Here is a 13593-nt window from a genome sequence, read left to right on the forward strand (position 1 = left end):
GTAGCTAGCTAGCTAGTTAAACAACAAACCATAATCCCAACTCTTAACATTACTACCCTGCGTGAATCTACAGTTAGCTAAAGCTAACCAACTAGCTAGGTTCAATGTTAGATAGCGAGCTAACATTAGGCCATAACTAGCAATGCAAATGCCTCTGAGATACGAATAACATTACTACACAAATCAAACATGCAACGTTAGCTAGCGAGCAAGCCAGCCAGCCAGCCAGCTAATGTTAGCTAGATAACATTAGCTTTAACTTGCAATGAAAATGACTTTCTGCCAAAATTAGAAATGTATAATATCTGAAAATGTAAATAGCTAGACTTTCTTACATGGATGAACACTTTCCCCTTTCTGTCACGGATGCCATGGTTGCCCTTAGTTTGAAGATGTAATCCAGAAAGGTGTTTTATACAACAGCCTTTTGTGTTCTCTTTTTGACTCCCTCCGCATTTCCAATCAAACGCCAGAATTTTCTCCATCTCCTTAGCTATCATACTCTGCTTCCACAGGGCATTCCACTGTTTTTTAAACTCGGTCCTCCAGAAATTGGAGAGCCTTAGCAACACTTGTGCAGATCTTCGGGATATCTTTCAACTAAGCCACTTTAGAAAGGATTACCTACACATACTAAATAGCTCGTTATAGACAGAAGTATGCTAAATGGCAGACAAATCCAAACTCATCTCTCGGCATGTCCAGCCCATCCATTATCGCAGCCAATCATGGGTAGTGGAAAAGTTCCTGTCTTTGTCGTGGCTAAACCAACTAGGCTTGTAATTTCACAATTTTATTTGTTTTAAGAGATAGCATATCAATTTGTTTTTAAGGAACATGAAAGTTCACCTGTTCCAGAAGGCATTTCTGCCAAAGAATGCATTTTGATTAAAATAAAAAATAAAAAATACTTGAAATGCCTCTCCTGTGAAGTAGTGATGGGCGACATAGGCCTAGTTTCCTGAAATGAGTCACAAATATCCTTTAAAAAGGACCAACGACGCAAGCAACACACACATACATTCACAGAATGCACAAATAAACAAAAAAAAGTATATTATCTAACAACATGTTAATAATTCCTCTCTCCCTGTCTCTGTCCTTTTAGCCAGGAGAGATCATCTTTGGTGACGGCTGCTCCAAGCTGTGTCGTTGTGCCGGAAACTACACCCTGGACTGTGTGGACAACTCCTGCTCTCCCACGGAGGAGTGCCGCAACGGTGCATGCTATCCTAAAGGTACTGTTATCTGAGTTATAATGACTTGTATTAGCTGAGTTATCATAACTTGTATTAGCCCAGTTATTATAACTTGTAATAGATCAGTTATCATAACTTGTATTAGCTCAGTTATCATAACTTGTAAAAGCTCAGTTATCATAACTTATATTAGCTGAGTTGTCATAATTTGTATTAGCTCAGTTATCATACCTTGTATTAGCTGTGTTATCATAACTTGTATTAGCTGAGTTATCATAACTTCTATTACCTCAGATATCATAAGTTGTATTAGCTCAGTTATTGTATTAGCTAAGTTATCATAACTTGTATTAACTGTGTTATAATAACTTGTATTATCTCAGTTATCTTAACTTGAATTAGCTCACTTATCATAACTTGTATTAGGTCACTTATAATAACTTGTATAAAGATGAAAGGTTCTTAGAATCAATTATATTGTTAAGGAGTACCATCGTGAAACCCTTGGAAATATCCAACTTACAGTAAAGTGGATCGTTCCTAGAGTTTGATTCCTAGCTATGCAAACAGACAGCCATATATACAATAAACATGTATTATGTGTGGCTTGGAGAACACTATTTACATCATGTCAGGCATCACTTGGTGAAAAAAGAACCCAAACTATGTGAACACTGAGTCAGTATTCTTTCCACCAGCCAATTACTAATCTCACTCACAACTTTATATCACTATTCCCCCCAGCCACCTCTACCTGTGTAGCATCTGGCGACCCTCACTACACCACCTTCGACAAGAAGAAGTACAACTTCATGGGGAACTGCAGCTACCTGATGTCAGAGCCCTGTAACCACACGTCAGTGCCTCACTACGAGGTGCATGCCGACAATGAAAACCGCTTCAACAACCCAACCATCTCCTACCTGAAGGCTGTGCATGTGTATGTGCGCAGCGTGAAGATCTCCATCCTGAAGGGAGGCACAGTGCAGGTGAGAACGAGAGGGATTGATGGAGGGATGGGGTTGGGGGTAGAGAGAGAGAGAGAAAGAGAGAGATGGAGATAGATAAGAATGACATTTGAAAATGATAAAAAACGTAACAATGGAAACAAATACTGATAAAATGCAGAGCCGATGTAAAGTAACATACAAAGTCAGGAACAGTTTTGTCATTCTATTGAATAAATCTTTATTGTCACCAAAGGGAAATTCCTGAGCAGCATTAAATATATTGAACAAAAATATAAAGGAAACATGTAAAGTGCTGCTCCCATTTTTAATGAGATGAAATATATGATCCCAGAAATGTTCCATATGCACAAAAAGCTTACTTATTTGAATTGTTATGCACAAATTTGTGTACATCCCTGTTAGTGAGCATTTCATCCTTTGTCAAGATAATGCATTCACATGACAGGTGTGGTATTTCAAGAAGCGGATTAAACAGCATGATCATTACACAGGTGTACCTTGTGCTGGGGATAATAAAAGGCCACTCTAAAATATGCAGTTTTGTCAAATAACACAATGCCAGAGGTGTCTCAAGTCTTTATGGAGCGTGCAATTGTCATGCTGACTGCTGGAGTGCCCACCAGAGCTGTTTCCAGAGAACTGAATGTTCATTTCTCTACCATAAGCCACCTCCAACGTCGTTTTAGAGAATTTGGTGGTACGTCCAACCGGCCTCACAAACGCAAACCATGTGTAACCACGCCAACCCAGGACCTCCACATCTGGCTTCTTCACCTGCGGGATCGTCAGAGGGGGGATGGGGTGTGCTCAGGAGTATTTCTGTCTGCAGTAAAACCCCTTTGTAGGGACAAAGTCATTGGCTGGGTCTGGCTCCCCAGTGGGTTTACCTAGCTGCCAAGTGGATGGGCCTATGCCCTCCCAGGCCCACCCATGGCTGCGCCCCTGCCCAGTCATGTGAAATCCATTGATTAGGGCCTAATTAATTTTTTTCAATTGACTGATTTCCTTATTTGAACTAAAACTCAGTAAAATCTTTGAAATTGTTGCATGTTGCGTTAATTTCTTTGTTAATTATACATAAAAATTCATGCAAAACACAGACATTGGACAGCTTAAAAATAGGAAAGCTAAAAAGCATGCCCCTCACTAACCCATGTCTGTGTCCTCTTCTCCTCCTAGTTGAATGGTACCAATGTGAACATCCCACTGACACCAGCTACAGGTGTGTCTATTTTGAAGTCTGGTAAACACTACACTGTAGCCATGGACTTTGGTGTGACCGTACGATATGACGGAAACCACTACATGGACATCAAAGTCATCAAGGAGTGAGTCAAAACTGCTTCACACACACACTGAAGAAAGAGAACATACAAACACTAAAGAGAACACACACACTGAGCTAGAGAGAGAGATAGACAGAGAGAGACAGAGAGAGAGAGAGAGAGAGAGAGAGAGAGAGAGAGAGAGAGAGAGAGAGAGAGAGAGAGAGAGAGAGAGAGAGAGAGAGAGAGAGAGAGAGAGAGAGAGAGAGAGACCAAAAATGGGGTCTATGCAGCTCGGTTTCCCTATTACAGTTTTGGTGACCCCGACATGATATACCCTAAAAATAGCTATAATAACACAACAAAAAACATAGAAACCAAATAGAAACTTCTCACATTGTAATATTTTTATTTTATAAAGTTGTCATTACAATGCTTGAGAAAATCCTTGACTCATAGGCCAATTTTCTCCTCTGTATTCAGCTATAAAGACAAGCTGTGTGGACTGTGTGGAGACTACAATGGAAACTCCAAAGATGACTTCAGGAAACCAGACGGTTCTCTGACCACCAACCCCAATGACTTTGGACACAGCTGGGTCACACATCCCAAGTTAGTCTTGCCACCATTTACACACACACACACACACACACACACACACACACACACACACACACACACACACACACACACACACACACACACACACACACACACACACACAAACACACACACACACACACACACACACACACACACACACACACACGGACACAGACACAGACACACACACACACACACAGGCACTCACATATAACAACTACACACACACAGGCACTCACACACAACTGATTCACTCTGTCTCTCACTCCAGTTGTAACAAGAAGCCCAACACCACCGTCCCAGGCTGTACTGATGATGAACTGGACAGGTATGAGAGCTCTGGCTACTGCGGCATGCTACTGGACAAGAACGGACCGTTCGCTGTCTGTCACCCCAAGGTCAACCCCAATGTGAGTAACTACCGTAATGTGTGGTATATAGTGTCTTACCCCAATGTGTGTAATTACTGTAATGTATGGTGTATAGGTTCTTTACGATAAAATAAAGTTTGTTTAATGTGTGAAATCTCACTCCCAAGAAAGACATTTTGCAAATGTATAGACACATTTAGTTTAGGAATGTTTAAATACGTTTTATACAATTTAATTCAAATAACTTTATTTTTGCACGTAAGTAACCAAAACCTCCAAGCTTTGTGAGCAAATCGATGACGCGTGTACCTTTATGTGTGTCTATTTCAGAGTTTCTTCCAGGACTGTCTGTTTGACCTGTGCGAGCTGGATGGTGCTCAACCCATTCTGTGTGAGTCCATCGAGTCCTACGTCAACGAGTGTCAGGACCGAGGAGTCACCATCGGAACCTGGAGGAACAGCACTTTCTGCCGTGAGAATTGATCAGTGTTGGGGTCAATTCCATTTAAATTCCAGTCATTTCAGAAAATAAACCAAATTCTCATTACAAATATTCCTCACTAAAAAGCATGAAAGATAATGGAAATTGGTATTTCGATGTACTTCCTGAATTGACTGGAATTGCAGTGGAATTGACCCCAACCCTGGAACAGATACATGTTATACATGATAATAACAAGGAAGAGACGGATATTGATGATGAAGATGGGAATTGTAGTGATTAATATAATAATCATTCATTCACTCACCAAAGACCCTGCTGCTATTAGCACGTCAAAGAACAAACAATCCACTCAAACAGTACTATTCCGTATAATCAACAAATTCATTACTAAGCGACAGTCATGTTTTAAAGTAGACCTATCTCCTAATGTCTCCTCTTCCCTCCTTCTCTCCAGCTCTGACATGCCCCCCCAACAGTCAGTACGTGCCCTGTGCCGCCCCTTGTCAGCCCACCTGTGCCTCCAGACCCCCCACGGGGTGTGATGCTCCCTGTTCAGAGGGTTGTGTGTGTGACCCTGGTTACATCCTCAGCGCTGGGAAGTGTGTCAAAGAGAACACCTGTGGCTGCAAACACACCAACGGACAGTACTACGAGGTGAGTGTGTTGTGTGCGTGTTTGTGTGTTTATGTGTGTGTGTCAAGTGATGGACATAGTGTGTGTGTGTGACGTGTATATAACCAACCAGCAACCAATCACTGATTAACTATTGTCTCTCCCTCCATCTCTCCCCCTCCCTCCTTCCCTCCCTCTCCCCCCTCTCTCCCTCCAGCCTGGTGAGGAGTGGTACGTGGAGGACTGTCAGATGAAATGTTACTGTAACGCTCCCTTCGTCACCTGCAGTCCCTCTGATTGCCCTCCAATGCACGAGTGTAAGGTCCAGGGTGGAGAGCTGGACTGCTACCCTACAAGTAAGTCCCCTTACATAAACAGTCTGTACAAACACCCACAAATACTCAAAATGGTGTTTTGACGTCTGACGTGTTGGAAGTCAGGGTAGGTTACCAGGCTGTGATCATATGAGTTGACCAGACAGCACAAACTGATCTGAGACTAGGCTATAATGTCTCTCTCTCTTATATCTCATGATGTCTCCCTCTATCCCTCAGCCCCAACTACAGTCAAACCAACTACTCCCAAACCAACTACACCTAAACCAACTACTCCCAAGCCTACTACCCCAAAACCTCCAACCACAAAACCACCAGGTGAGATTAACAGACAATCACCTGTTCTCATTCTCACGATCAGATTCAGAATCCAATTTCTGTATTTGCACAAATCGATGAATTGGTTACCTAATCATTCCTGATATTAACCCCTTGTCTCCCTTCCACCCCACCCCCTTATCCTCTCTTCTTTGCCTTTCTCCCTCCCTCTCTCCCCCACACCCAATCCTCCTCTCCCTCTCTCCCCCTAACCCATTCTCCTCTCCCTCTCCCCCCCCCCCCACCCCATTCTCCTCTCCATCTCTCCCCCAATAGTGACGTGCCCTCCCAATGCTGAGTACATAGAGTGTGGCCCAGCCTGCATCCCCAGCTGTAAGGAACCCTCCACCAACTGCACTGGCTCCTGTATCAGTGCGTGTTTCTGTAAGCCAGGCTTCGTGTTCAAAGGCAGACGCTGTGTCCCCATAGAAACCTGTGGCTGTCTGGAGGGAGGTGACTACTATGAGGTACGAGACCATCTGGGATTGTTAGTCTGTGGTTAAGAATGTACAACATGATAGAATATGACACAATACAATGTGATACACAATATTATATGTGATATACCATACGGAATACCATACGATATATGATACACTATATACGATGTGATACACAATAACATACGATATCATATGATACACTACTTTTACTGTCCAGAATGTCCACTCACATGGAAATTGATGTTGCTCAGGTCAGCACATCACCAATGTGACCAACCGCCTCGATTCAATCTTATGTTGCAAAATTTGAAATTGTATTTTTTACATTGGTTGAAAATAGAGGCTCAGAGCTACAAAATTGTATATCATACACTGCAGTTCAGGAACAATGGGAAAGTAATTCTGCTTTGAAAGTTGATAAACTTGTAACCCCACTTTTGAGAAAATGGCCCTTGAATGTTTTGGGACACCTACTGGAGAGCTCTTCTATGTGTACACCCATTCAGCATCGTTCACACCCTCTTAAGCCTTAGCCCCACCCATCTCCTTAAGGATTGTGAGGCCATGTGCTAAACAGTGAGGACGATAGTGTACAACCAAATATTTCAAGACTAAAGGCTGGTTTATACTAATTCTATCGACATGTCTGTATACAGTTGTCGCAATGACATCATGAACATTCTATTGTCGTTGTTGTTATGAAAAAGTATGAACCAAAAATGAAAGTCTGCATGACATCAGCAGCCTGGGGGTCTAAAATAGCATAACTGGTGCCTTTTAACAGCAATAAACACATCAGTTAAAAAATGAATTTAGTATATGTCAATCTAGCAAACCAGGCAACTAAAAGCAACTTTCTAAACTATGTTTTTGGTTCGTTTCTAGCTTGTTAGAAGGTATAAACGGTACAGTGAAAAGGTTACTTGCATAGTGGAGTCTTTTGTTTAGACATGTAGCTAGCTAGCTAGTTAAACAACAAACCATAATCCCAACTCTTAACATTACTACCCTGCGTGAATCTACAGTTACCTAAGCTAACCAACTAGCTAGGTTCAATGTTAGATAGCGAGCTAACATTAGGCCATAACTAGCAATGCAAATGCCTCTGAGATACGAATAACATTACTACACAAATCAAACATGCAACGTTAGCTAGCGAGCAAGCCAGCCAGCCAGCCAGCTAATGTTAGCTAGATAACATTAGCTTTAACTTGCAATGAAAATGACTTTCTGCCAAAATTAGAAATGTATAATGTCTGAAAATGTAAATAGCTAGACTTTCTTACATGGATGAACACTTTCCCCTTTCTGTCACGGATGCCATGGTTGCCCTTAGTTTGAAGATGTAATCCAGAAAGGTGTTTTATACAACAGCCTTTTGTGTTCTCTTTTCGACTCCCTCCGCATTTCCAATCAAACGCCAGAATTTTCTCCATCTCCTTAGCTATCATACTCTGCTTCCACAGGGCATTCCACTGTTTTTTAAACTCGGTCCTCCAGAAATTGGAGAGCCTTAGCAACACTTGTGCAGATCTTCGGGATATCTTTCAACTAAGCCACTTTAGAAAGGATTACCTACACATACTAAATAGCTCGTTATAGACAGAAGTATAATAAATGGCAGAAAAATCCAAACTCATCTCTCGGCATGTCCAGCCCATCCAATATCGCAGCCAATCATGGGTTGTGGAAAAGTTCCTGTCTTTGTCGTGGCTAAACCAACTAGGCTTGTAATTTCACAATTGTATTTGTTTTAAGAGATAGCGTATCAATTTGTTTTTAAGGCACATGAAAGTTCACCTGTTCCAGAAGGCATTTCTGCCAAAGAATGCATTTTGATTAAAAATAAAAAATAAAAAATACTTGAAATGCCTCTCCTGTGAAGTAGTGATGGGCGACATAGGCCTAGTTTCCTGAAACGAGTCACAAATATCCTTTAAAAAGGACCAACGACGCAAGGAACACACACATACATTCACAGAATGCACAAATAAACAAAAAAAATGTATATTATCTAACAACATGTTAATAATTCCTCTCTCCCTGTCTCTGTCCTTTTAGCCAGGAGAGATCATCTTTGGTGACGGCTGCTCCAAGCTGTGTCGTTGTGCCGGAAACTACACCCTGGACTGTGTGGACAACTCCTGCTCTCCCACGGAGGAGTGCCGCAACGGTGCATGCTATCCTAAAGGTACTGTTATCTGACTTATAATGACTTGTATTAGCTGAGTTATCATAACTTGTATTAGCCCAGTTATTATAACTTGTAATAGATCAGTTATCATAACTTGTATTAGCTCAGTTATCATAACTTGTAAAAGCTCAGTTATCATAACTTGTATTAGCTGAGTTGTCGTAATTTGTATTAGCTCAGTTATCATACCTTGTATTAGCTGTGTTATCATAACTTGTATTAGCTGAGTTATCATAACTTCTATTACCTCAGATATCATAAGTTGTATTAGCTCAGTTATTGTATTAGCTAAGTTATCATAACTTGTATTAACTGTGTTATAATAACTTGTATTATCTCAGTTATCTTAACTTGAATTAGCTCACTTATCATAACTTGTATTAGGTCACTTATAATAACTTGAATTAGCTCACTTATCATAACTTGTATTAGGTCACTTATAATAACTTGTATAAAGATGAAAGGTTCTTAGAATCAATTATATTGTTAAGGAGTACCATCGTGAAACCCTTGGAAACATCCAACTTACAGTAAAGTGGATCGTTCCTAGAGTTTGATTCCTAGCTATGCAAACAGACAGCCATATATACAGTAAACATGTATTATGTGTGGCTTGGAGAACAGTATTTACATAATGTCAGGCATCACTTGGTGAAAAAACGAACCCAAACTATGTGAACACTGAGTCAGTATTCTTTCCACCAGCCAATTACTAATCTCACTCACAACTTTATATCACTATTCCCCCCAGCCACCTCTACCTGTGTAGCATCTGGCGACCCTCACTACACCACCTTCGACAAGAAGAAATACAACTTCATGGGGAACTGCAGCTACCTGATGTCAGAGCCCTGTAACCACACGTCAGTGCCTCACTACGAGGTGCATGCCGACAATGAAAACCGCTTCAACAACCCAACCATCTCCTACCTGAAGGCTGTGCATGTGTATGTGCGCAGCGTGAAGATCTCCATCCTGAAGGGAGGCACAGTGCAGGTGAGAACGAGAGGGATTGATGGAGGGATGGGGTTGGGGGTAGAGAGAGAGAGAGAAAGAGAGAGATGGAGATAGATAAGAATGACATTTGAAAATGTTTAAAAACGTAACAATGGAAACAAATACTGATAAAATGCAGAGCCGATGTAAAGTAACATACAAAGTCAGGAACAGTTTGTCATTCTATTGAATAAATCTTTATTGTCACCAAAGGCAAATTCCTGAGCAGCATTAAATATATTGAACAAAAATATAAAGGAAACATGTAAAGTGCTGCTCCCATTTTTAATGAGATGAAATATATGATCCCAGAAATGTTCCATACGCACAAAAAGCTTATTTATTTGAATTGTTATGCCCAATTTTGTGTACATCCCTGTTAGTGAGCATTTCATCCTTTGTCAAGATAATGCATTAACTTGACAGGTGTGGTATTTCAAGTAGCGGATTAAACAGCATGATCATTACACAGGTGTACCTTGTGCTGGGGACAATAAAAGGCCACTCTAAAATATGCAGTTTTGTCAAATAACACAATGCCAGAGGTGTCTCAAGTCTTTATGGAGCGTGCAATTGTCATGCTGACTGCTGGAGTGCCCACCAGAGCTGTTTCCAGAGAATTGAATGTTCATTTCTCTACCATAAGCCGTTTTAGAGAATTTGGTGGTAAGTCCAACCGGCCTCACAAACACAAACCATGAGTAACCACGCCAACCCAGGACCTCCATATCTGGCTTCTTCACCTGCGGGATCGTCAGAGGGGGGATGGGGTGTGCTCAGGAGTATTTCTGTCTGCAGTAAAACCCCTTTGTAGGGACAAAGTCATTGGCTGGGTCTGGCTCCCCAGTGGGTTTACCTAGCTGCCAAGTGGATGGGCCTATGCCCTCCCAGGCCCACCCATGGCTGCGCCCCTGCCCAGTCATGTGAAATCCATTGATTAGGGCCTAATTAATTTTTTTCAATTGACTGATTTCCTTATTTGAACTAAAACTCAGTAAAATCTTTGAAATTGTTGCATGTTGCGTTAAATTCTTTGTTCATTATACATAAAATTCATGCAAAACACAGACACTGGACAGCTTAAAAAGAGGAAAGCTAAAAAGCATGCCCCTCACTAACCCATGTCTGTGTCCTCTTCTCCTCCTAGTTGAATGGTACCAATGTGAACATCCCACTGACACCAGCTACAGGCGTGTCTGTTTTGAAGTCTGGTAAACACTACACTGTAGCCATGGACTTTGGTGTGACCGTACGATATGACGGAAACCACTACATGGACATCAAAGTCATCAAGGAGTGAGTCAAAACTGCTTCACACACACACTGAAGAAAGAGAACATACAAACACTGAAGAGAACACACACACTGAGCTAGAGAGAGAGAGAGAGAGAGAGAGACAGAGAGAGAGAGAGAGAGAGAGAGAGAGAGAGAGAGAGAGAGAGAGAGAGAGAGAGAGAGAGAGAGAGAGAGAGAGAGAGAGAGAGACCAAAAATGGGGTCTATGCAGCTTGGTTTCCCTATTACAGTTTTGGTGACCCCGACATGATATACCCTAAAAATAGCTATAATAACACAACACAAAACATATTAACCAAATAGAAACTTCTCACATTGTAATATTTTTATTTTATAAAGTTGTCATTACAATGCTTGAGAAAATCCTTGACTCATAGGCCAATTTTCTCCTCTGTATTCAGCTATAAAGACAAGCTGTGTGGACTGTGTGGAGACTACAATGGAAACTCCAAAGATGACTTCAGGAAACCAGACGGTTCTCTGACCACCAACCCCAATGACTTTGGACACAGCTGGGTCACAGATCCCAAGTTAGTCTGGCCACCATTTACACACACACACACACACACACACACAAACACACACACACACACACACATACACACACACACACACACACACACACACACACACACACACACACACACACACACACACACACACACACACACACACACAGGCACTCACATATAACAACTACACACACACAGGCACTCACACACAACTGATTCACTCTTTCTCTCACTCCAGTTGTAACAAGAAGCCCAACACCACCGTCCCAGGCTGTACTGATGATGAACTGGACAGGTATGAGAGCTCTGGCTACTGCGGCATGCTACTGGACAAGAACGGACCGTTCGCTGTCTGTCACCCCAAGGTCAACCCCAATGTGAGTAACTAGCGTAATGTGTGGTATATAGCGTCTTACCCCAATGTGTGTAATTACTGTAATGTATGGTGTATAGGTTCTTTACGATAAAAGAAAGTTTGTTTAATGTGTGAAATCTCACTCCCAAGAAAGACATTTTGCAAATGTATAGACACATTTAGTTTAGGAATGTTTAAATACGTTTTATACAATTTACTTCAATGAACTTTATTTTTGCACGTAAGTAACCAAAACCTCCAAGCTTTGTGAGCAAATCGATGACACTTGTACCTTTATGTGTGTCTATTTCAGAGTTTCTTCCAGGACTGTCTGTTTGACCTGTGCGAGCTGGATGGTGCTCAACCCATTCTGTGTGAGTCCATCGAGTCCTACGTCAACGAGTGTCAGGACCGAGGAGTCACCATCGGAACCTGGAGGAACAGCACTTTCTGCCGTGAGTATTGATCAGTGTTGGGGTCAATTCCATTTAAATTCCAGTCATTTCAGAAAATAAACCAAATTCTCATTCCAAATATTCCTCACTGAAAAGCATTAAAGATAATTGAAATTGGTATTTCGATGTGCTTCCTGAATTGACTGGAATTGCAGTGGAATTGACCCCAACCCTGGAACAGATTCATGTTATACATGCTAATAACAAGGAAGAGACGGATATTGATGATGAAGATGGAAATTGTAGTGATCAATATAATAATCATTCATTCACTCACCAAAGACCCTGCTGCTATTAGCACGTCAAAGACCAAACAATCCACTCAAACAGTACTATTCCGTATAATCAACAAATTCATTACTAAGCGACAGTCATGTTTTAAAGTAGACCTATCTCCTAATGTCTCCTCTTCCCTCCTTCTCTCCAGCTCTGACATGCCCCCCCAACAGTCAGTACGTGCCCTGTGCCGCCCCTTGTCAGCCCACCTGTGCCTCCAGACCCCCCACGGGGTGTGATGCTCCCTGTTCAGAGGGTTGTGTGTGTGACCCTGGTTATATCCTCAGTGCCGGGAAGTGTGTCAAAGAGAACACCTGTGGCTGCAAACACACCAACGGACAGTACTACGAGGTGAGTTTGTTGTGTGCGTGTTTGTGTGTTTATGTGTGTGTGTCAAGTGATGGACATAGTGTGTGTGTGTGTGTGACGTGTATGTAACCAACCAGCAACCAATCACTGATTAACTATTGTCTCTCCCTCCCTCCTTCCCTCCCTCTCCCCCCTCTCTCCCTCCAGCCTGGTGAGGATTGGTACGTGGAGGACTGTCAGATGAAATGTTACTGTAACGCTCCCTTCGTCACCTGCAGTCCCTCTGATTGCCCTCCAATGCACGAGTGTAAGGTCCAGGGTGGAGAGCTGGACTGCTACCCTACAAGTAAGTCCACTTACATAAACAGTCTGTACAAACACCCACAAATACTCAAAATGGTGTTTTGACGTCTGACGTGTTGGAAGTCAGGGTAGGTTACCAGGCTGTGATCATATGAGTTGACCAGACAGCACAAACTGTTCTGAGACTAGGCTATAATGTCTCTCTATCTTATATCTCATGATGTCTCCCTCTATCCCTCAGCCCCAACTACAGTCAAACCAACTACTCCCAAACCAACTACACCTAAACCAACTACTCCCAAGCCTACTACTCCAAAACCTCCAGGTGAGATTAAC

The 13593-nt window shown here is 42.0% G+C and overlaps 1 protein-coding gene across 1 annotated transcript in view; it reads left to right on the plus strand.

Annotated features, from left to right (window-relative positions):
* Nucleotides 1-666: 666 nt before the first annotated feature.
* The window catches only part of LOC311112677 (IgGFc-binding protein-like), a gene marked incomplete at both ends in the record, with an annotated part of 49796 nt that continues 36869 nt past the window's right edge, over nucleotides 667-13593 (plus strand). The window contains 20 exons of the mRNA XM_084155811.1: nucleotides 667-732; nucleotides 1109-1238; nucleotides 1962-2188; nucleotides 3350-3498; nucleotides 3919-4047; nucleotides 4310-4448; nucleotides 4740-4881; nucleotides 5309-5508; nucleotides 5684-5822; nucleotides 6021-6119; nucleotides 6396-6586; nucleotides 8624-8753; nucleotides 9508-9752; nucleotides 10900-11048; nucleotides 11449-11577; nucleotides 11798-11936; nucleotides 12228-12369; nucleotides 12797-12996; nucleotides 13162-13300; nucleotides 13499-13582. Of these exons, the coding sequence (XP_084011937.1) occupies nucleotides 667-732; nucleotides 1109-1238; nucleotides 1962-2188; nucleotides 3350-3498; nucleotides 3919-4047; nucleotides 4310-4448; nucleotides 4740-4881; nucleotides 5309-5508; nucleotides 5684-5822; nucleotides 6021-6119; nucleotides 6396-6586; nucleotides 8624-8753; nucleotides 9508-9752; nucleotides 10900-11048; nucleotides 11449-11577; nucleotides 11798-11936; nucleotides 12228-12369; nucleotides 12797-12996; nucleotides 13162-13300; nucleotides 13499-13582 (2968 nt within the window). The remainder of the gene's footprint in view (nucleotides 733-1108; nucleotides 1239-1961; nucleotides 2189-3349; nucleotides 3499-3918; nucleotides 4048-4309; nucleotides 4449-4739; nucleotides 4882-5308; nucleotides 5509-5683; nucleotides 5823-6020; nucleotides 6120-6395; nucleotides 6587-8623; nucleotides 8754-9507; nucleotides 9753-10899; nucleotides 11049-11448; nucleotides 11578-11797; nucleotides 11937-12227; nucleotides 12370-12796; nucleotides 12997-13161; nucleotides 13301-13498; nucleotides 13583-13593) is intronic.

This window comes from Coregonus lavaretus (genome assembly GCF_964263955.1).
Source record: "Coregonus lavaretus genome assembly, chromosome: 39".
In the NCBI taxonomy this organism is placed as follows: domain Eukaryota; kingdom Metazoa; phylum Chordata; class Actinopteri; order Salmoniformes; family Salmonidae; genus Coregonus; species Coregonus lavaretus.